General features: G+C 44.9%; 1 protein-coding gene across 1 annotated transcript; it reads right to left on the bottom strand.

Annotated features, from left to right (window-relative positions):
• Positions 1 to 5428: 5428 nt before the first annotated feature.
• On the bottom strand, positions 5429 to 18734 carry LOC308649295 (PRAME family member 12-like; the record flags this gene model as incomplete). The annotated part of the gene is made up of 5 exons (XM_081294927.1): positions 5429 to 5690; positions 6510 to 6688; positions 6847 to 7090; positions 7450 to 7694; positions 18690 to 18734. The coding sequence occupies 5 exons, from the start codon at positions 18732 to 18734 to the stop codon at positions 5429 to 5431; spliced, it is 975 nt and encodes a 324-aa protein (XP_081151053.1).
• Between the last annotated feature and the right edge of the window lie 5992 nt (positions 18735 to 24726).

Raw genomic sequence — 24726 nt, 5'->3', positions numbered from 1 at the left:
ATTCAAAACTAAAAATTCGAAGTTAACTCTGAGCACAGAAAACACTTAATCATGCCAGACTCATTACAGACATTCCCTCTGCATGCTCAGCTCAAGTGCCAGGTTTAGAGTCTCAAGTCTAAGGGTTGACGTCCGGCGGATGCTCACTCGCTCAGACCACAGTAATCAGGTCAGGAACCAATGGAGGCTTCTCCTGGGCTGGATGTGACAGCTGGTTGTGGAGACAGTCTTAATAGGAAGTCACCATTCTCACCAGGGTCGAGATGTGGCTGTAGAGTCTGAGAGCGGTGAGGACGATGCAGAGGATCAGGCAGATGATGAGAAGAGGTGGCACAGGACCTCATCAGGCTTTCCAGCATGTGGCCATGAGTGCAGCTGGCTGAATGTCTGTTCACTTGCTTCATCATTTCTACTAAATGTTGGGGTTCTGCTAACCCTTTCAGTCCCTATCAGCTATTACCATGTTTCTTAGTGACGTCTTACATTCTGAGGTCGCCCTGACCTCTCTCCTCTGACTCCCATCAGGGTGAAGGCAAATGACCGTGACTTCACTCTTGAGTTTTAACGGGGTTGTGGAAAGAGACTTGTCTTTATCAGCAGTGCTTGATGCATACTAGAGGGCTCTGGAGGCTGTGCCTGGTGGACTTGCAGGTTCATTTTCAACTGGAATTACTTAGGCTGAGGCCATTCTTATGTTAAGGCCATCCTTACAGCCAGACTGGACCACAGCTTGGACCCCCCCACAGACACTCTGATTAGGACCTGCTGCCAGGTGACATAGCACATTTGTGGCATATGCCACACCTTAGGCATTAACCCCAAACCACATCAGGAGGAAGAAAAATACATTTGACTTTTTCATTCCTATCAACTGACGGTGGACCCTGTCTTACTTGGAGACTCCCATGTTGGGTGGGGAATTCCTTGACACAGGAAGGGCTTTCATTCAGAGGCCAACTAAACTACACCTCAGCTACAAACAAAAACTAACACATATTACCTATCTATATATGCATGTATGCACCATCTCTAACCTATTCTATTACCCCTGAAGAGTCCTGCTGGCCTCCCTCGCCAGAGTTCTTGAGAGTTCAGAGAAGGGGAATGTGATGGAGATGTACAGGAACAGACCTCTGCACATATTTATGTGTGCATATCCATTTTTAACTCTCCCAGTCTGTCCTCCCACTCCAGTCAGTACTGTAGCACTAAGGGCCAGTGTGGGGGGCCACCTCTGAGCCATTTGCATAGTCTCTACTCAGCCTTGAAGCCAAGGAGATTTCGGTGTGGCATTGCAAGTCATTCCATGGCTTATTACAGAAAGCACATGACCTCAGTCTTCCCTCAGTTATAGAGACTGCTCTGTGGCTCTGGGGTTGGGTGTTACCTGTCAAGCTGGGACAGCCCACCCATTGCTTTATTTGGTGAAGCATGTTCTATGGAAAAGCCTTTGTGTATCCCCCATAGAAAAATAAAAAACACACATTCTTTCTCTCTCTCTCCTTCCAGTGTGGAAGCAGCATCCTTAAGATCTCAGAGCTGGCCTGCCCTTGCATTTCAAAATTATTTCTGTGTTGTGTGATTTCTTGCTGTATCTCACAGCCAGCTTTCTGAAGGAAGGGAACACAGCATATCTTCCAGTGAAGGCCACAGGCGAGAGTACAGGCTCTTGAAGGTGTTGGATCTAATGGGAAGTCAGCCCTTTTTATATTTTATTTTGAGACAAGGTCTCATGAAGTTGTCTAGGACCTTGCTAAGTTGCTAAGGATAGCTTTCAATTTGCAATCCTCCTTCCTCAGTTTCCTGAGGGATTACATGCATACAGCAGTGTGCCTGGTTTACATAACAGGAATATTTAAACTATTAAATAACTAATAGGAAAGTTAAAAACAAAATGGTGAGTGTTAAGCATGGCCACAGTAAGAGATTAAGAAATGCACAAAACCAGGAGAAGGAAACCACGGCAACCAAAGCACAAGTTACAAGAAAAAAGATGGAATCCAGAGTACTGGTATCAGAGCAGAGGCAGGTTCTGTTCAGCTTAAAATGCTCTTTGGTAACTCTAAAAATTTTCTAAATCCCAGAGGAAGCCCAAAAGAAAAACCAAAAATGACAGCATGTTCACAAAGGACAAAGAAGGAAATGCAAACTTATCCCAGAAGAAAACACCAACCCACAGAAACAGACTAGAGAGTAGGGAGGAAAAGAGAGAAAAATAACTAAAGAGAAATCAGAAAAAGAAACTAAAAATAAAAAATACCAGTCAGAAATAATTCTGTATCTTTTGATAAAAACCTTGAATTTAAAGGGAATAAACTCCCCAATTATAAGATGTAAAGTGACTGAATAGATTTTCTTTTTCAATGGACTCAGTTACCTGCTGTCTACAAGAAAGTCACTTCACCTCAGACACACACACAGTGACAGTGAAGGGATGGAGAAGATATTCCACACAAAGGAAACCAACCTAGAGCAGGAATGGCTAGACTCCTGTCAGATAAAATAGACTAGAGATTAAAACACAATAAAAAGAGACAAGGTGATCACACGATGATCAAGAGTCAATTCAGCAACATGAGACAGCAATTGTACACATACATGTACCCGACACCTGAGCACCCACATGTGCAAAACAGATATTACTGGAATGTAAAAGAAAAAGTTGACTACAACACAGTAATAAAAGTGGGGATTCAACACCCCTATTCAGCACTGGACAGATCAATCTCTGCACACAGTAGACATTTACAGACCACCCTACCCAACACTGCAGAGCAAACATCCTTCTCAACAGCACATGGCACATTCTCCATTTATTCTCAAAATAAATCTCCATAAATTTAATAAGAATGGAATCCATAGCAGGGGGAACTCCTGGACAGTTACAAAGCATGGAAATTCTTCAGCGTGTTCCCCAACAATCAATGGGTCATTGAAGAAATCAAAATATTGTCATGTATGTACAAAATTTTAAAAGTACAGAAAAATAAAAAAAGAAAGTGTAAAATGCCTGCAGACCAATAAACAGGACTACACAAGATATTCAAACCTGTGGATACAGCAAAAGAAATTCTAAGTGGGAAGTTCCCAAGAAGAAATACCTACATTAGGAAAATAAATCTCAATTAAATGGCCCAATATGGCATCTAAGGGACTGGAAAAAATAAGGATGGGTCATGCCCCAGTTAGTAAAATTGGGAGAAGGAATAAAATCATAAAGCTTCTCGAGTAGCTGGGATCCCAGTCATGTGCCACTGCAACCGGCTTTTCATACTTGTTTGTTATTGTTTTGGGGACCAGGCAGTGAACCCAAGGGCGCCACACCAGTGAGCCCCATCCCCAGGTTGGATTTGAAACAGGGTCTCACAAACTTGCTTACAACCTCACTAAATTGCTGAGGCTGGCTTTGAACTCACCATCCTCCTGCCTCAGCCTCCTGGGCTGCTGGGACTACAGCTGTGTGCCACCAAGCCCGCTTTTGCAGTTGTTTTTGGAAGAGAACCTTTCAGTAAATCTATTTGACCCACCTGTCCAGACCAATTAAAGAATGCATTCCATTGTTTTCATGTGGGTTCTGCTTTTTCTTTTCAAGTATTTCTAACAGACAGCTCTATTCCAATTAAACCTTCCCAATGTGGTCATATCATTTTTGGATTTATTTATTTGTTTACTTATTTCTGTGATGCCTTGGATGGAACCCAGGCCCTTCCACATGCTAGCAAGTGCTCTACCACTGACCAATGACCCCAGATCCCTGAGTTAGCTTTGATGAAGTTCACTCATTTCTCCAGAAAAGCATGGGTTCTTGTTTCCTAGATTATGGAGAAGAAATTGGCCAGTGTTCAGAAGGGGCTGTAGAGTCTTTGGATGCAAAGGACTCTGCATCTTTCAGTAGCCAAGGAGTGAAACCCAGTCCCCACTGCCTGATATGGCCACCCTTACAAACCTGGTCCTATTTACCATGACATCCTACAGTTGTGTGCTCTCTCACAGCACAAATGAACCTAGAGTCAAAAGATGAGGAGCTCAAAGAGCAGTCTGGGTGCTTTAACCCCAGGGCTCTGGGAAAACAAAGAGTCCTCACAACCCTTCCAGTGTTCAAGTGGTCTGAAGGCACCAGAATATCTTCAAGTCCCTTTTTAGTCATGATAACTCTTAAAAGAACAAATGATGACACATCTCATTATGCAGATCTTTGGCTTTATTTGAACCTAGAATCCAGCAGAATGAATGCCGTTCAGAACCTTCCACCCGTCCCACACTTGCAACCTAGTCTTGGAGCCCAAGAAAAGGAAGTGCCTTAAAGAGGGAGCTAGGCACAAAGATCACTCTGTGGGTGACAGAGAGGCCAGCTGTGCTTGGCCCAGACTCTGCTACCAGTTCCAAGAGCGAGCTGCAATCTGCTTACACATCCAAGTGGGTTCCAGTTCACTATGTGTGGAGAATTATTCAAGCCATAATTAAAACACATCCACAGGCAGCTTTAGAACACCTCAAATGAAGACTGGGGGGGACCTCGCTCTCATCCTTGGATGGGAAGCTAAGGCTAAGGTCGCTGCACAAGCCCACCAGCCCAGTCCTCAGGGGAGGGAAGTGTCAGGGGAAGATCTGTCAGTTATGTGCACCCCCGCCCCACCAGAGCTTGTAATTTATTCAGTTTCATTTTGAAATATTCACAAGTGTTATCTACGTATATGATTCTACTATTTTGCTGAAAGGGAAGTTGGATACCTTCAATGGGCACCACTAGTTTAACTGAGGACAGACTACCTAGGCAGATAACAGGCAAGAGACTCAGAGCTCTGATCAATGTGCAGCATGGACACCTCCTGCAGGCACTGGGAGTGGGACACTGGGGCCTGTTGTATGCAAAGATGCTCTTGCCCAGCGCATCCAAAGACCAGGACCTGAGGTTTCTGGGTCTACATGGAGACCCATGAGAAAGGAAAGTGCAGCAGGGGGCTCCCTCCAATGGAGCCCCCTGCTGCACTTTCCTTTCTGCATCCACACTTCAGGCAGTGTCTGAAATGGTGGGTTCTGTGTTCCCTCTAAGGTGACCCTATATCCTGGTTATACATCCAAGTGCCTAGAAGTATGCTTTTGAAACACACCCAACTAGGCAGCTGTTGGACAGGAACAGTGAATGAGGTCCTCTTTATATATGAACTTGTAGCCACAATGACAACCAGGGAAAAGTACAGAACACAAGGACATTTGGCTGCCTAAAGTCCCTCACTATTGCTGTGAGCTCAGCACAGAGTTGGGAACATCTCCCTGGGTGGATGGTACACTGGGCATCATAGCTCTCCAGAGGGGCAGGGTATAGCTCTACGCTCAACTGGCTCAGCCTGGCAGTGTGAAGCAGCGGGTCCCTTAAGGCTGACATGGAGTTGCGGTTCCCATGGAAGCTCAAAACCCTGAGCTGGGATCAGTGGCTCAGGGCAGGCAGGAGGGCCTGGAGCTGGGAGTCAGTGATCCCACAATCTTCCAAGTCCAGGCTCTTCATGGAGGCTGAAGTGCTTTCCAGCAGAATTTTGAGGGGCTCTGGACTGAATTTGGTCAGTCTGATGCCCCTCAGTTCCAGGTGTCTGAGCTGTCTGGTGTTTGGACATCGGGAAAGATAATTCCAGTCAGAATCTGACAGCCAGCACTTGGTTATTGAGAGGGTCTCCACGGCGGTCTTCAGGTACCTAAGGAGAAACAAGGCAGTTAATTCTGAGGAGCAATGTCAGGGTGGAAAAGGCAAATTGGCCCAAACCAAAGTCATCCTGGTTATCTGACAATTGTCCACACTCAGGATGCTGCCTTTTGCAGAATCTGGTCATTCACATCACCCCATGTCAAGGTGAGCCTTTCACCACCACTCCTGTGAACCGATGAGTCCACATTTCTGTGTCCCCTCCTCACTGCCAAGCAGAAAGTCACAGGTCTGGCCACAAGAGGTCATGGGGAGTCATGTACGAAGGTCAAATTCAGGCAGAATGTAACAAAATCCACAGGGGTTAATTCTCTGAGAGGCTCACACCCTATATCCTCAGCAAGACTTCCACCCCTGCTCCTCACCCTCACACCAGGATCACTACCTGGAGCTCAGAACAGCCTTCCCCAGGTGGGTATTAGAGGCAGGTCCTCTGCTCCCAGCTGGGGAGCAGAGTGCTTCCCTGTTGACAGGTGTAAGTGTGGGGGCTTCCCTCCTTCCAAGCCCTCTTCTCTACCCTGCTTTCCACCACCTTCACTGGACTGGCCTCCCACAAAGGGAACATCAGTCCCATCCCTAGCTCATGTCCCTCCCAACTGGATTACCAGCATGGTAGCACTTCCCAGACCATGGACCCTGGTTTAGGACTCTGCTCTGACACAGGTTATGCGATCTAGCTTCAGAATCCAAGAGGAACAAAAGGATGGGTTATTTTCCTTCCAGTGTCGTATTAACCATGAGAGTATCAGTGGCTGGTCGGTGGAAATTTCCTGTAACTGGTTTTAGGAGGATGCTCACCCCCCTTACTCACCTCAGCACCTGCTCCAGGTGGCCCTCGAGGAGGAGAACAGCATCCACACAGAACTTCCGCAGGCAGTCCATCCTGAGAAACTGCAAGGTGAGCTGGGCGAGCAGCTGCTCCTGCTCCTCTGGGGAGGTGTGGGCAGGCACAAAGACCTGGGAAACAAGCAGCTTCCTATGGTTCCTCATCTGGCCCAAGAAAGAAGCACAAAACACCCAAGGTGGAGGGCACCCAGTTGCAGTGCACTTCCACCTTCTGGACAGTCCAGCTGCAGCAGTCTCAGGACCTTCCTGCTGTGGCCGGTGGGTGTCCCAAAGATCTTCAGCCTATTGCAACACAGGTGTACCATATCTCTTCTCTGTGTGACCCACAGGAACAAGTGGGCCTTGAATTCATCCAGGGGCCTTTCTGTGAGGCACAAGTCTATGTCTACATTGAAGGGCGGCTTAGCTGTCATTGCTGGACCATGTTTCAATGTTTGATTCTTCTTCATGACCTCTAGTGAGTGGGCATCCACCATGGCTCCAGACCACATCCTCCAGAAGTTCTGGGGAACATTCTGCAAATCCAGCACCTGCAGTTTCCACCTCCTGCGGGAATGACAGCAGAGACTCAGCCCTGAGGCCCCTTCCTTCCCCTCTGAGCTGCTGCTCCCTGCTCCACCTCTTCCTTCTGTCTCAGTTTTCTCAACCCACTTCCCTCCAATCCAGCCTGGCCCCCACCTGTACCAGCTGAGTCAGATGCAGGTGCACCCTCCATTATGGGTCACCACAGCTGACACAAGCACCTCCCAGATGGGGCTCAGCATGGCCAAGGCCTCTCCACCCCTCCTTGCTGGCAGAGTAGGAAGCCCTTTGTCCACCCTTCAGCACCCACTCTCCTTGGATCCATCAGTCACTTCCTTGGATCCCAAGGATGCTCCCTTCCAGGCCACCTGGGTCCCCCTCACCTGGGGTGATCTTGCTGGGCAAGCAGCATGTCCAGCCCATCCAGTGCCATTCGGATCATCTCTAGCTGTGGCTTCCTCATCAGGGCCCCCAGGGGCAGGCAGGTGAAGGGCCAGGCCTGCACCATTTTCTTCAGCACCTCAGTGTGACCCCTTCTGAAGGTCTCCACAAAGAGTGGTGGGAAGAGCTCTATGTGCAGGTCCTCCAGATCCAGGTTGGCCCTGGACTTGTCGCTCAGCAGGCTGCGCTATCCAGCTCCAGCAGCGTGGGTGGGGACTGGATGCTCATCCTGGGGAGTCTGAAAGAAGAAGGATCCTGGAAAATGGTCCAGAGAAAAGGCCACTATCCCATCCATTGCCAGCCACTGGGAGGGCGGTACTGGGGAGTCTATAAGCACTCCTCATCCTTATGGGGGAAAGCCTTCGATTATTATTTCATCCTTCTCAAAGTGGAATTGGACTGTCATGTGACCTAAACGGTAGGCTCCTAGATTCAACAACTACATGGTGGGAATTGACTTGTCCTCCCATGGGTGATGTTAGTTTTAATTTTTAAAAAATCATGAGCAATTTTAAAGCATGTGCCCATATTATAAAACACTTGGAAATTACAACAGAGTCCCTTGGATATCTATTACACATGTGAGATTCTGCCACCTTAGGCAGAGTTGAAGAGAACAAACAGATCGGAACAGAGTCTGTGATCTGTTCCATCAGATAGTTTGAAGCTTTTGGTTTAATTTGTTTAAACAAAGTATAAAAGTAAAAAAATCACATGGGCCATACAGTATACTCTTTTAGGGAGCAGATATTGCAACTGAGTTTAGGACACTCCACCACTGATCCACATCCCTAACCCTATTTTGTATTTTAGTTGGAGACAGGGTCTTACTGATTTGTGTAGTACTTTGTGTTGCTGAGTCTGGCTTTGAACTCTAGTCCTCCTGCCTCCTCATCCTCTTGAGTTGGCAGGATTATAGGTGTGCGCCACCACACCCGGCAAAAGAGTATAATTTATAGGCACACAATATAAATATTTCCATCATTTGAAAATAGAATTCCAATCAATTAGAATGAGATAGGAATCCAATCTCCTTGGTGAAGAAAGTGGCTGGGGTGGAACTGGGCTTGATCCTCAGCAGCACATAAAAATTAATAAATGGTGACCTAGGGATATACCTCTGTTATTAGAGTGCTTACCTCACATGTACAAGGCCCTCGGTTCAATCACCATACCACCAAATTAATTAATTAATTAGTTAATTAATTAATTAATTTTTTTGTCCATATAAAGCTTAAAAAGCAAAAATTAAACAAATGAATAAAAGTTGGGCGTGCAAGCGTACATGTGTAATCCCAGGGGCTCTGGAGATTGACAGAGGAGGATCAAGGGATCAAAGCCATCCTCAGCAAGAGCAGGTGCTAAGCAACTCAGTGAGATCCTGTCTGTAAATAAAATACAAAACAGATCCTGTCTGTAAATAAAATACAAAACTGGCGGAGCCTCTGAGTCCGTGGCTTTGACTGATGCAGTAGTTGCGCATCAGGCCTGAGAAACTCTGAGAGAGTGCTCCTAGTTGGCTCCTGGAGTGATGCCTAGCGCATCCCAGTGCTGAGGATGGAACCCAGTGCCTCACACACACTAGAAGGTGCAAGAAGCCATCCGTGAAATGTGTGAGCACCTTTTTAGCATCTCAGCCAGTGAGGGGGTAGACTCTGGCATTGGGAACTTCCAGTGACAATCCCACCAGGAGAGATCGCCTGATGCAAGTGAACTCCCCTGCAAATCTGTCCAGAAAGGTCCTGCATGGCACCGGAGATGGATGTGACCTGCTAGGAACTGAGCAGCCTATATGCCCCCACCTCTATCCTGTTTTGGTAAAGAACCTTCCATAGAATGTCTTTGATGTCTTCCGATATAAATACAGCAAACATGGGCTCCTTTCTTTGTTAGAATTTGGACCATTCTGGTCAGCTTCTGGTCTCTGCCCCCTCTTTGAAATTACTTTCTGTATTCTGTGGTCATTTCATCATTCTACTTTTCTTAGCTTTTATTTCTCAGCCAGCCCATCCCATGGAAGGGAAACCCAATCCCTCGCCTTTGAGGGACGTGGGTAATAAGAAGGATTTTTTCTTCTTTGAAGAACAGCTTTGTTGGTATAGCAATCTTTTTTGTTGTTGTTCTTTCTGAAATGCCTTTTTTAAAAATTTTTTTATTTGTTTTAATTAGTTATGCAGGATGCTAGAATGCATTTATGTACTTTGATATATAATACATAGATGGAGTATAATTTCTCATTTTTCTGATTGAACATGTTGTAGAATCACATTAGTCAAGCAGTCATATATATACATAAAGTAACAATGTCTGTCTTATTCTACTATCCTTCCTATCCTCATATTCCCTCCCCTTCCCTCCCTTCACTCCGTCTACCTAATCTAAGATAACTCTATTCTTCACTAGTATCCCCCCTTATTGTGAATTAGCATCTGCATGTTAGAGAAAACATTTGGTCTTTTTGGGGAGGGGGGGTTTGCTTATTTTGCTTAGCATGATATTCTCTAACTCCATCCATTTACCAGAAAATGCCATTTTTTTTCTTTAAAGCTGAGTAACATTCCATTTAATATATATATATAACATATTTTCTTTATCCATTCATCTATCAAGAGACACCAGGTTGGTTCCATATTGTAGCTATTGTGAATTGAGCTACTATAAACATTGATGTGGCTATATTACTGTAAAAAAATAATAAAAAAATAAAATACTAAACAGGGCTGGGGATATAGCTCAGTGGTTGAGTGCTCCTGAGTTCAATATCGGGTACCAAAAAAAAAAAAAAAAAAAAAAAAAAAGAGAGAGAGAGAGAAAATTGAAAGTAACATAAAACAAAATGGAAATCCTAATATTCAGCATAAAGGCAAAACCACACTATGAGGCAAAATCAAAGTCCTAAGTTAGCTCATGAGAAAATATAGGAACAAAATTGTACCTGAATCCACACAGGTGAGGAGAAAATGCGTTGGTGCTTAGGCCAGTGAGGGACTTAAGGGATCTAGCCAGGTGTGCAGGTGCTCTTAGCTTCAGCAGGCCAGGATTGTCTCATTAGGCTGCCAGACTCTTGTGCTTCTCTTCTGACTCTGCAGAAGCCTTTATGGACCTCTCTGGCCATGCCCCCATCTCCATCTGATTGATGACAACCAATCAGAAAGCAGTATGTGATCACCTTCCCCAGTCTCCACCCACTTAATTCTATTGGGATTTTCTTCCTCGAGATTAGTTCATTGAATCCAATGCTCATGCATGAGCACAGAATCAGGGAGATGTGAGAGTCAGGGATGCCTTGGTCCATGCACTCCCCACCATGGATTCAATTTTGTTCATATGTGACCCTCCTGTTTCTACTGTCAGACAGAAAAGTACTTAATCCCTAATGTAAGAAGAAACATTCCTGGAAAATACCTTTCTACAGGGAACTTTGGCCATACTAAAATTATTTGAAAAAAATAATTTTCAAAAATATTTTGAAAATTCCAGAGAGAAGACAGCTTTTTGAAGACAGTAGTGTCATTGAAAAAGATTACACAATGGAAACCATGTGTCCAACAGTCACACAAGTGTCAAGTTAACTTGCAGCAAATCTGGGCACACTCAGGGAGGAAGAGCACACAAGGAGGGTGGAAGCAGTCTTCTAGACTTCAGGCAAGATTTCTTCTGTCTCTTTGTACTGGGGATGAAACACATTGGCCCTCTACCACTGAGCCACATCCCCAGCCCTTTTTATTTTTTGTTTTTATTTGGAGACAGGGTCTCACGAAATTGCTTAGGTCCTCACTTAGTTGCTGAGGGTGGCCTCAAATTCCCATCCCCCTTCCTCAAGTCTCCTGAGTTGCTGTGATTACAGGCATGGGCCACCGTGCCCCATCAAACTTGGAAAAGTCTGAAAGCCACTGAGGGTGGAAGCGGTGGGCAACTTGGGATTTTAGAGAGAAAGACACAGGGTTGGACAGCAAGTGTCCTTGACTTCAGGACAGCCACCAAGTGGAGAGCCTTCCTTCAGAATCTGGGACCAACCCAGGGCACATCTCCCAGAAAACTTGGCCCCAGGCACTTTCCAAGGCCTTTAGCCTGGGAGAAGAACAGAAACAAAGGAAAATTGCAACAGTCTGAGTAAAACAAAATTCTAAAATTGAGGAAGGAGAAACAGAAAGAGATGGAATGCTTGGATGTGCCATGTGAGGGGAGCACTTCCAGGGAACATGTAGAAGGAATGGTTTGATGGGTGGCAGTTAGAGAATCCATTTCTGTTTTTTCAGTCTGTCTTTGTTTTAGTCAGCTTTATGGAGCTGTGACTAAAAGACCCAACGACAACAACTACAGAGGACGAAAAGTTTATTTGGGTGGCTTGGTTTCAGCGACCTCAATCCAGAGACAATACCTCCAAGGTGAGACTGAACATCATGGCAGAAGCATGTGACAGAGGGAAGAGGCTCACATTACCAGAAAGCAGAGAGACATGACCACTTGCAGATACAAACTCTACACCCATATTCACACCCCAAAGATGAGCTTCCTCCAGCCACACCCCACCTGCCCCTGTTATCCCCCAGTTAATCCTATCAGGGGTTAATTCACTGGCTAGGTTAAGGCTATAAACCAATCATTTCTCCTCCAAAAACATTGTCACATGTGAGCTGTTGGGAGACACAGCATCTAAACTGTGATGGTCTTTTGCAGTATCTTGTTGGAAAATATCCCTGCTCATATCACATAATCATATGTTAGTTGGATACTTATAATTGTCTAAGGTTATATTTGGTTTCTGTTTCACATAAAAACTTACCACAAATGAAACACATTTAATTTCATGTGCATGCAGCTATATAGGATTAAGGCTATCCAACACCTTCTCTGATTTTTATGCTCTACAATATTTGAAGTCAACTCTCTGATTTAATTTGAAGTTTCTCTGGAATTTGTCTGTGTTTCACCAGCTGAATGGGTGACTTCATGCCACAGCCCTGGCTTCTCTTATTACCCCTGACTTGGTGCACAAGGCAGGTCAAAATTACAGTCAACCTAAGTCACAACAGACAGTGGCTCTCCAAAGAACAAGTGTAGTCAGATACAATAGGGCAGGAATGCAGGACACCTAAAGAAAGATTAGTCAGAGCCCCATCCAGGAGGCAAAGGGACAGCTTTGAATCAATTATCACTTGCTCCACAATAACATCAGTGACCTCTGTTCAAGGACAACAGGTGGCTACTGGCCAGGTGTCCTCCTAGACTTTGGGGGGTACTGTTGGGGTAGATTTTATGCACAGCTGAGGTTGGGGCTGACTGGTATGTGATAGTTCTTGCCATCAGGCAGGGTTGCCCAGGGACCCTCCCTTCACAACACCCTGCTTCCCCTACATCAGGATTTGACACAGTTCCTGCCTGTTGATTTGAGCACCATTATGTTTCCCCCTTGGGATGAAGATTTTTTTCTCTGGATGCATCACATAATGGTTAGGGTTTGATTCTCTCTCAGTGCCAGGATAGACTTTTCCTGGTTGGTCCAGTCTCCCATTGGAGGAAATTAATAGATGACTAGGAATCAATGTTGAAACTCATTGAGCCACATTTGAACAACAAGGTGGGTTTGGAGGAAGTGGCTGTCAGTGTCCCTCCACCAGGAAGTCACTGTTTAATTCAATTTTGCCTGTTCATTAGGCCTTGGGTATTTCATCTCCAAGCTCTGGCCTTTACTCTTCTAGGAAGAGTGAGATTCTGCAGAAATTTTATGAGTACAGGTGTTCATTTTAAAAAAAAATATTTAGGCCCTGAATTTATTTATTTTTATTTTTTATTTTTTTATTTTTTGGCATTGGGGATTGAACCCAGGAGAGCTTTACCACTGAATGACAACCTCAGCTTTTTTCATTTTATTAATTAATTATTTAGTTAATTAAATTATTCATGTATTCAGTTTGGGTACCAAGGTTTGAACCCAGGGGAACTACACCACTGAGCTACATTCCTAGCATTTTTAAAAAAATTATTTTGAGACAAGTTCTCACTAAACTGCTGAGACAGGCCTTGAATTTGAGATCCTTCTGCCTTAGCCTGCTAAGTAGGTGGTGTTATGGGGAGTCCCTCCAGAAAGCACTCTAAGTCTGAATTTCAAATCAATAGAGACCTTTACTTACCTGACTAGGGACTGTCACCCACCAAAGAGACTCAAGCTCTGTGAGAGGACAGCAGCTTCCTGGTTCATCCAAAGACTATATAAGCACAAAATCCACAACTTAGTGACTTGCTTATCTTCATGTAAGCTACCAATCATAGAAATTAAAACATTAATAAATGGGGCCTCTGGCCTCTAGTCAGGACCAGAATTTTCCAGTCACCAAGCTAGCACATTAGCTTTGCAGTTCAGTTGAGCATGGTCCTGGTTTCAAGCAGGTGCTAGACTGTTGCATCCTGAATTTGGGTGGAGGTCAGGAGGGTGAGAATGTACTTCAAAGTCATGTAGACCCACAATAGCATTCAACCCCAGGATGTAGCTCTCCATGACCACCAGTGCATCCTGAGTAGGGTACAATTTGTGGGGTACAAAGCACAGAATGGCAATTATTTTAAAGTAAGAAAACAGCTTTCATTTCAGTTTCTCAGAAACAGCTCTTGTAACAGTTTTTCATAGGAGGCAGCAAAATGGAGTCTCAGGTGCTGCCTATGACAGTTCTTGCTTTATAATTGTCTTATCTCACTTTTCAAAATTTTATATCCATCCTATGTATTTTTTTATAATCTAGAACTTATAACTGACACACTTATTGGTTATATTTATCAGTTCATACCATAGTAGATGGGGTTACAAGTATTCACCACCACACCTTTCTTAAATTATAATTTGAAAGGTAGACAATTTGCCTAGCATGAATGAGGCCCTGGGTTTGATCCCTAGCAATTATAAATAAAAAATGAATAAATAAATAGATAGATAGATAGATAGATAGATGAGGGATCTGTGTCCAAGGAAACATTTTAGAGGGGTTTTTGTCTTAATCAATTAATCTGATTTTCGTTATGTTCAGGGATTAAATCCAAAAGATAACTCTTGATGATAAAGATTTAGAATAATCATGGTTAAAAATCTGTTAGGAATTTACTATAACCAATGATTAATAAGGTGATTTGATTGGCATATATTTTAATATAGTGTTCAGAATTATGTCTGAAGACATATGAGATTTTTTATATTTTTTTTCCATTTTAAAGCAAATATTAATAATGATTATTCTAAATCTATGTCATCAAGAGTTATCTTTTGGATTTATTCCCTGAACATAACTAAAGTCAAATTAATTGATTAAGAAGAAAACCCCTCTAACATGTTTCCTTGAACACAGGTCCCTCATATATCTATCTATCTATCTATCTATCTATCTATCTATCTATCTATCTATTCATTTCTTTATTTAGAATTGCTAAGGATCAAACCCAGGGCCTCATTCATACTAGGCAAATTGTCTACCTTTCAAATTATTATTTAAAAAAGGTGTGGCGGTGAATACTTGTAATCCCAACTGCTATGGTATGAACTGATAAATATAATCAATAAGAGTGTCAGTTATAGGTTCTAGATTAGAATAAAACACAGAGGATGGATATAAAATTTTGAAAATTGAGATAAGACAATTATAAAGCAAGAACTGTCATAGGCAGCACCTGAGACTCCATTTTGCTGCCTCCTATGAAAAACTGTTACAAGAGCTGTTTCTGAGAAACTGAAATGAAAGCTGTTTTCTTATTAAAAAAAAAAAAAATTGCCGGGGCTGGGGATGTGGCTCAAGCCGTAGTGTGCTTGCCTGGCATGCATGCAGCCCAGGTTTGATCCTCAGCACCACATACAAACAGAGATGTTGTGTCCGACAAAAACTAAACAATAAATATTAAAAAAGAAATTGCCATTCTGTACTTTGTACCCCACAAATTGTACCCTACTCAGGATGCACTGGTGGTCATGGAGAGCTACATCCTGGGTTTGAATGCTATTGTGGGTCTACATGACTTTGAAGTACATTCTCGCTCAACTGAACCCCACCCAAATTCAGGATGTGACTGTCTAGCACCTGCTTGAATCCAGGACCATGATCAACTGAACTGCAAAGCTAATGTGCTGGCTTGCTGACTGGAAAATTCTGGTCCTGACTAGAGCCCAGAGGCCCCACTTATTAATGTTTTTATTTCTATAATTGGCTAGATTACATGACGATAAGCAAGTCACTGAGTTGTGGATTTTGTGCTTATATAGTTTTTGGATGAACCAGGAAGCTGCTGTCATCTCACAGAGCTTGAGTCTCTTTGGTGGGTGACAGTCCCTAGTCAGGTAAGTAAAGGTCTCTATTGATTTGAAATTCAGACTTAGAGTGCTTTCTGGAGGGACCCCCATAACACCATCTTCTTAGCAGGCTAAGGCAGAAGGATCTCAAATTCAAGGCCTGTCTCAGTAATTTAGTGAGAACCTGTCTCAAAACAATTTTTTTTTTAAAAAAATGGGCTGTAATGAAGCTCAGTGGTGTAGTCCCCCTGGGTTCAAACCTTGGTACCCAAACTGAATAAATGAATAATTTAATTAACTAAGTAATTAATGAAAAAATGAAAAAAGCTGAGGATGTAGTTCAGTGGTAAAGCTCTCCTGGGTTCAATCCCCAATGCCAAAAAGTAAAAAATAAAAATAAATAAATTCAGGGCCTAAATATTTTTTTTAAAATGAACACCTGTACTCATAAAATTTCTGCAAAAGTCTAATTCTTCATAGAATAATAAATCTGCAGATTGAAGAGGAGGTACCCTAAGGCCTAATGAACAGGCAAAATTGAATTTAACAGTGACTTCCTGGTGGAGGAACACTGAGAGCCACTCCCTCCAAACCCACCTTGTTCAAATGTGGCTCAATGAGTTTCAACATTGATTCCTAGTCATCTATTAATTCCCTCCAATGGGAGACTGGACCAACCAGGAAATGTCCATCCTAGTACTGAGAGAGAATCAAACACTATGTGATGCATCCAGAGAAAAAATCTTCATCCCAAGGGGGAAACATAATGGTGCTCAAATCAACAGGCAGGAACTGTGTCCAATCCTGATGAAGGGGAAGCAGGGTGCTGTGAAGGGAGGGTCCCTGGGCAGCCCTTCCTGATGGCAGGAACTATCACAAACCAGTCAGCCCCAACCTCAGCTGTGCATAAAATCCACCCCAACCTGCACCCCCCAAACTCTTGGAGGACCCCTGGCCACTAGCCGCCTGTTGTCCTTGAACTGAGGCCACCCTTGGTACTCAATCTGTGGAGTCAGCGATAATTGATTCAAAGCTGCCTTTGAAACCCTGTTTCCCTTTGCCTCCTGGATGGGGCTCTGACTCATCTTTCTTTAGGTGTCCTGCATTCCTGCCTTATTGTATCTGACTACACTTGTTCTTTGGAGAGCCACTGTCTGTTGTGTCTTTGGTTGACAGAAACCTGCCTCCTGCACCAAGTCAAGGGTGGTAAGAGAAGGCAGGGCTGTGGCATGAAGTCACCCTTTCCAGCTGGCTACACACAGACAAATGGCAGAGAGTTTTAGAATTCAATTGAGAGACTAGATATCCATTGTTGTGGAGCCTAAAAAGCAAAGAGGTCTCTGAAATAGCATTAGCCCTACTTCACTGCACACATAGGAGATTAAATGTGGGTCATTTGTGGTAAGTCATTATGTGAAACAGATACCAATGATCATCTCAACCAACTATAAGTATTAAACTGTGATGTGAACAGGGATATTTTCCAACAGATACCCAAGAAGATCATCATGGTTTAGATGCTGTGTCTCCCAACAGCTCCCCTGTGAAGAGAATGGTTTTGGAAGAGACATTATTGGTTTATAGCCTTAACCTTGTCAGTAAATTAATTCCTAATGGGATTAACTGAGTGACAACAGGGAGCAGCTGGGGTGTGGCTGGAGGAAGCTGATCATTGGGGGTGTGAATATGGTGTGTATATTTTGTATCTGGCAAGGGGCCATCTCTCTCCTTCTCTGTTCTCTAATAATGTGATCACCTTCCCTCTGTCACAATCTCTCACCATAATGGTCAGCCTCACCTTGAAGGTGAGGGCCCAAGAAATGGAATGTTGTGTGTGCATTGAGACCTCTGAAACCATGAGTCCCTAATTAAACTTTTTCTCCTCTGTAGTTGTTGGGGTTGGGTGTTGTAGTGACAGCGTGAAAAAGCTGACTAACACAAAGACAGAACAACAAAGCAGAAATGCACTTCTGTAACTGCTGCCAATCAAACCATTTTTTTCTACATCTTCCCTGTAAGTCCTCCCCTCACATGGCTCATCATCCAAGCACTCCCTCTCTTTCCATCTCTCCTTCCTCAATTCCTGAATTACTTTTTACTCAGGCTCTTCAAATTTTCCTGTGCCTGTCAACTTCTCACAGCCTAAAGAGCCCTGTAAACTGCCTGGAGCAAAGGTTGCCTGGGGGATGTGCCCTTGGGTCCCTGATTCTGCAAGAAGAATCTCCAGTTGGTGGCCTCCCTGATGTCAGAAACATCTGCTGTCCAACAATGTGTCTTTCTTTACCATTCCCAAGTTGCCCACAGTTTCCACCCTTGGTGGATTTCAGACTTTTCCAAGTCTGATGGGGCATGTTGGCCCATGCCTATAATCATAGCAACCCAGGATACTGAGGCAGGAGGATGGCAAATTTGTGGCCAGCCTCAGCAACTTAGTGAGGACCTACGCAATTTAGTGAGACACTATCTCCAAATAAAAGCAAAAAATTCAAAGGGCAGGGGATGTGGTTCAGTGATTGAGAACCAATGGGTTCAATCCCCAGTACAGACAGACAAACAGGAGAAGTCTTGCCCTAAGTCTAGAAGACTGATTCCACCCTCCTTGTCTGCTCTTCCTCTCTGAGTGTGCCCAGATTTGCTGCAAGGTAACTGGACACTTGTGTGACTGTTGTCAACATGGTTTGCATTCTGTGGTCTTCGTGGATGACACTACTGTCTTCAAAAAGCTGTTTTTACTATGGAATTTTTGGAAAAAAAATCAAATAATTTTGATATGACCAAAGACCCCTTTGAAAGATATTTTCAGGTGTTGTTTTTTTCTTAGGGATTCAGTGCTTTTCTGTCTCACGGGAAGAACAGGAGGATCACATATTGACAAAATTGAGTCCATGGTGTGGAGTGCATGGAAGGACGCACCCTGACTGTCACACTCTCCCGGATTCTGCGCACTTTCATGACCATCGGATTCAATCAATCAATCTGGAGGAAGAAAATCCAATCCGGATTAAGTGGGTGGAGATTGGAGAACCTGATCAGATACTGCTTTCTGATTGTATGTCAGTCAACCAGATGGAGGTGGGGGCGTGGTCAGAGAGGTCTATAAAAGCTTCCATGGAGCCAGAAGAGAAACACAAGACTCCTGGAGCCCAAGGAGAACCAGCCTGGCCTGCTGAGGCTCCGAGAACCCTGCACACTTGGACAGATCCGGTAAGTCCCTCACTGCCCTGAGTACCACCCTGTTCCCGCCTCACCTGTGAGGATTAAGAAACAATGTTTTTCCTGTCTTTTCTCATGAATCAATTTAGAACGTCGATTTTGCCTCTCAGTGTAGTTTTACCTTGATCCTGAACACTAGGATTTCCACTTTGGCTTATGCCACTTTCAGTTTTTTTCTTTCTTTCTTTGGTATGCGCTATTGAACCCAGGGGCACTCAAACACTGAGCCAAATCTCCAGCCATATTTTGTGCTATATTTAGAGACGTGGTCTCACTGAGTTGCTTAGCACCTGCACTTGCTGAGGCTGACTTTGATCGCATGATCCCCCTGTCTCAGTCTCTGGAGACCCTGGGATTACAGGCTTGTGCGCACAGGCCCCGCACTTTTTCTTTTTCTAAATTGTTGTTTTCTAACGTTTATATGAACAATATAATTTATTTATCCATTTATTTATTTTGGGGTATGGTGATTGAACCAGGGCCTTGTGCATGTGAGGCAAGCACTCTATCAACAGAGGTATGTCCCCAGCCCATCATTTAATAATTTTTACCTGCTGCTGAGGATTAAGCCCAGTGCCTCATTTGTCCTAGGAATGTGCTCTTCCACTGAGCTCTAGGCAAAGCCAATTTAAAATTACTTAACTAAGGAAGTGAATTGCAATCCCATTTCATTCTAATTGATTGGAATTCTATTTTCTGATAATAAAAATATTTATTTTGTGTGCCCTTAAAATTATACTGTTTTGCTGGGTGTGGTGGCACACACCTGGAATCCCTACACCTCCAGAGTTTGGGGAGGCCAGAGAATTAGAGTTCAAAGCCAGCCATTGCAGCAAGAGGTGCTAACCAAATCAGTGAGATCTTGTCTACAAATAAAATACACAATATGGCTGGGGGCAGTGACTTACTGGTTGAGAGTTCTGAATTCCATCGCCAATATCTCCTCATCCCCCAAATTATACTTTAAGGCTTATTTAGTTTTGTAATTTTATAATTTGTTTGAACAAATAAACAAAAAGCTTCAAACTATCTCATGCATCAGTTCACAGACTCTGTTCTTCTGATCTGTTTGTTCTCTTGAACTCCCCTCTAAGGTGGCAGAATCTCACATGTGTAACAGATATCCATGAGACAATGTTGCAGTTTCCAAGTGTTTTATAATATGGGCACATGCTTTATAAGTGCCCATTTAATTTTTTGAAATGAAAAATAACATCACCCATGTGAGGGCAACTCCTTTCTGAGCCACTGTAGTTATTGAAACTGAGGAGCCTACTGCATTAAGTCACATGACATTCCAATTCCCATTTTATAAGGACAAAATAATAATCAAAGGCTTTCTCCCATTAAGGTTGGAGTGAGTTTTTGGACTCCCCAGTAACCCCTTCCCAGTGGCTGGCAACAGATAAAATAGTGGCCTTTTCTCTGGACCATTTTCCAAGATCCTTCTTCTTTCAGACTCCCCAGGATGAGCATCCAGTCCCCACCCACGCTGCTGGAGCTGGCAGGGCGCAGCCTGCTGAGTGACAAGTCCAGGGCCATCCAGGATCTGGAGGACCTGCCCATAGAGCTCTTCCCACCACTCTTTGTGGAGGCCTTCAGCAGGGGACACACTGAGGTCCTGAAGAAAATGGTGCAGGCCTGGCCCTTCACCTGCCTGCCCCTGGGGGCCCTGATGAGGAAGCCACAGCTGGAGATGCTCCAAGTGGCACTGGATGGGCTGGACATGCTGCTTGCCCAGCAGGATCGCCCAAGGTGATGGGGATGCAGGTGGCCTGGAAGGGAGCACCCTCAGTGCCAGGGAAGGGATGGGTATAGGCAGGGAGAGTGGGTACTGAAGTGTGCTCCACAGACGACTTGTGCTGCCAAAAAGGAGGAGTGGAGAGGCCTTTGCCATGGTGAGCCCCATCTGGGAAAGGCTTCCAGATGTGGAGGTGCTTGTGGCAGCTGTGCTGACCCCTGAATGAGGCTGTACCTGCCCCTGCCTCAGTCTGTACAAGTGGGTGCACCAGGCTGGATTGGAGGGAAGTGGATGGAGAAAAGTGAGACAGAAGGAAGAGGTGGAGCAGGGAGCATCAGTTGAGAGGTGAAGGAAGGGGCCTCAGGGCTGAGATTCTGCTGTGGTCCCCACAGGAGGTGGAAACTGCAGGTGCTGGATTTGCGGAGGGTTCCAAGGAACTTCTGGAGGATGTGGTCTGGAGCCTTGTTCGATGCCTGCTCACAAAAAGACATTAAGAAGAATCAAACATTGAAACTTGGTCCAGCAATGGCAGCTAAGCTGCCCTTGAAGATATTCATAGACTTGTGCCTCACAGAAGGGCCCCTGGATAAATTCCTGACTCTCTTGTTCCTATGGGTCACACAGAGAAGGGACAGGCTGCACCTGTGTTGCAATAGGCTGAAGATCTTTGGGAAACCCACCGGCCACAACAGGAAGGTCCTGAGACTGTTGCAGCTGGACTCTGTCCAGAAGGTGGAAGTGCACTGCACCTGGGTGCCCTCCACTTTGGCTGCTTATGCTCCTTTTTTGGGCCAGATGAGAAACCTGAGGAAGCTGCTTGTCTCCCAGGTCCGCATGCCTGCCCACACCTCCCCAGAGGAGCAGGAGTGGCTGCTCTCCCATCTCACCTTGCAGTTCCTCAGGATGGACTGCCTGCGGAAGTTCTGTGTGGATGGTGTCCTGCCCCTTGAGGGTCACCTGGAACAGGTGCTGAGGTGAGTAAGGGGGGTGAGCATGCTCTGTAGACCAGTATCAGTAAATATGAAAGGGCACCTACTGTGTGCCAGCCACTGACACTCTCATGGTGAACAAGGCACTGGAAGGTAAATAACGCATCATCTGTTTCTGTTGTATCCTGAAGCTCAATCTCCTAACCTGTGTTAGAGTAATGGGCTAAACCAGGGTTCATGGTCTGGGAAGTGACATCATGCTGGGAAGCCAGCTAATGCAGACAGGAGTTAGTGAGGTTCCTTTTCTGGTTGCCCTGTCCAGCAACAAGGGTACAAAGCAGGGTAGAGTTGAGGATTTTGAGGGAGGGAAGCCCCCACACCTGTACCTGTTCAACAAGGAAGCTCTGTGTCCTCCCTCTGGGAGCAGAGGAGCCCACTTCTATTGCCCTCCTGGGGAAGGCAGGTCTGAGCTCCAGGTGATTTCTCAGGGGTTGTGAGTGAAGAGCAGGGAGAAAGACTTTGCTGAGGGGACAGGGAGTGAGCCCTGCAGGGGTTAACCACAGTGTGTTTTGACACATCTTTCCTGGATTTGTCTTTGGTGCATGACTCGTACTGACTTCCTGTGGCTAGATATGTGGCTTTCTGCTTGTCATTGAGGGTGACATTCATAGAGATGGAAAACCCACCTGGTCACACAAGTAGTGATGAAAGTTTCAGGTCACATGGGGTGACCAGAATAAGCAATTTCTACAAAATGTCAACCATGTCAGATGGTCACAGTGACCTTGGGTTTGGGCCAATTTGTCTTCTCCCTCAGAGTAACTGCCTGGTTCCTCCTTAGGCACCTGAAGACCCCCCTGGAGGCCCTCTCAATAACCAACTGCCCGCTCTCAGATTCCGACTGGAATTATCTCTCCCGATGCCCAAACACCAGCCAGCTAAGACACCTGGATCTGAGATGCATCAAACTGACCAATTTCAGTGCAGAGCCCCTCAAATTTCTGCTGGAGACTGTTGCAGGCACCCTGAACAGGTTGGACTTGGAAGCCTGTGAGATTGCAGACTGCCAGCTCCAAGCCATCTTGCCTGCCCTGAGCCGCTGCTCTCAGCTCAGGACCTTGTGCTTTTTCCGGAATCGCATCTCCATGTCCATCCTCAAGGACCTGCTCTGTCACACTGCCAGGCTGAGCCAGTTGAGCAGAGAGCTATACCCTGCCCCTCTGGAGGGCTATGATGCCCAGGGTGCCATCCACCGAGAGAGATGTTCCCAACTCCGTGCTGAGCTCACAGCACTATTGAAGGAGTTTAGGCAGCCAAAGGTCCTTATTTTCTATACTGTGCCCTGTCCTCAATGTGGCCACATGTTCATCTACAACCAGGGCCTCAATCACTGTTTCTGTCCAACAGCTGCCTAGTTGGGTGTGTATAAAAGCTGCCCTCTACGCAATTGGATATATAACCAGGATATAGAGGGATCATGAAGGAAACTCAGAGCCCAGCATTTCAGATACTGCCTGAAATGTGGATGGGGAAAGGAATCAGATGCTGGGGCTACATTGGAAGGAAGCCCCTGAAGATTGGACCTTCTGTATAGAGCCATATATGACTGTATAGAGTCATAACAAGGGGCCTGGATTTTTAGAATGGGATTTAGGCTTCATGCACATATGAAGACCTAGAAACTTGGCATCTTGGTCTTTGGATGAAATGAGAATAAAAGAAGGTCTCTGGGCTTCACAAAACCTTGCCTGTCATCCTGCTACCAAGTCTTTCCTGAAATAATGTAGTCATGGCCAATGAAACCATCCAAATTAGCTTTCATCAAAATAGTAGAATTATATAGGTAGATAACACTTCTGAATGTGTCTAAAATAACTTAACAAATTACCACATTCTGGTGGGGGAGAAGGCTGCTCATAACTGACAGATCTTCCCCTAATACTTCCCATCTCTCCCTACCCAGAGACACAAGGTTTTCAATCAGCAGATGATCAGAGGATGAGTAAGAATGAGGTGGCTCTAGGCAAATGGGTGGCCCTGCCTGTGCTACCTGGTCCTCGACCAAGATCCCCTAAATGATGACTCCTGCTGAGGACTCAGGCTGGTGGGATTATGTAGTGACCTTAGCCTTAGCTTCACATCCAAGGAGGAGAAGGAGGTCCACCCAATCTTCTTTTGAGTTATCCTAAAGCTGCCTGTGTACATGTTCTAATTTGGGCCTAAAGGCTTCTCCATACACAGTGAACTAGAACCCAGTTGGATCTGTAAGCAGACTACAGCTCTCTCTTGGAACAGGTAGCAGAGTTCAAGTCCTACACAGCCAGCCCATCTGTCCCACACACAGCAATCTGTGGGACTCACCCCTCTTTATGACACTTCCTTTCCTCTGGCTCTATGTCTAACTTGCATGTGTGGCGGGTGGGGTGGGGAATTCTGAACAGCATTCATTCTGCTCTGCTGCTGGATTCTAGGATCAAATAAAGACAAGGAAGATCCAAAATATGAGATGTTTCATCACTGGTTGTTTTAAGGGTTTTCATGACCAAAAAGGGACTTGAAGATATTCTGGTGTGTCCAGACTCCTTAGATTGTATCTGGACTGAGAGCTGCATGTGTCCCCACACAGCCCTAGGGATAAAGCACCCAGACTGCTCTTTGAATTCCTCATCTTTTGACTCTAGGTTCATGTGTGCTGTGAGACAGCCCACAACTATAGGATGTCATGACAAACAGGACCGGGTGTGTAAGGGTGGACAAATCAGAAGGGGACTGGGTTCTACTCTCTGTAGTGCTACTGAAAGGTGCAAATTCCTTTGTGCATCTGCATAAAAAGGGTCCATATCCCCTTCTGAAATACTGGCCAATTTCCCCTGTACAATCTAGGGACTCAGAACCCATGCTTTTCTACAAAAATGAGTGAACTTCATAAAAAATAACTGAGGTCCTGGGGACATAGCTCAATGGTAAAGCACTTGCCTAGCATGTGGAAGGGCCTGGGTTCCAGAACCACAAATGTATGTGAACAAATAAATGAACAAGTAAATCCAATATTGATGTGACTCCAGGG

Source organism: Spermophilus citellus (genome assembly GCF_964194105.1).
Source record: "Spermophilus citellus genome assembly, chromosome: 5".
NCBI lineage: Eukaryota > Metazoa > Chordata > Mammalia > Rodentia > Sciuridae > Spermophilus > Spermophilus citellus.
Note: the sequence above shows the minus strand (reverse complement) of the source record. Positions and strands in the feature narration are given on the sequence as shown.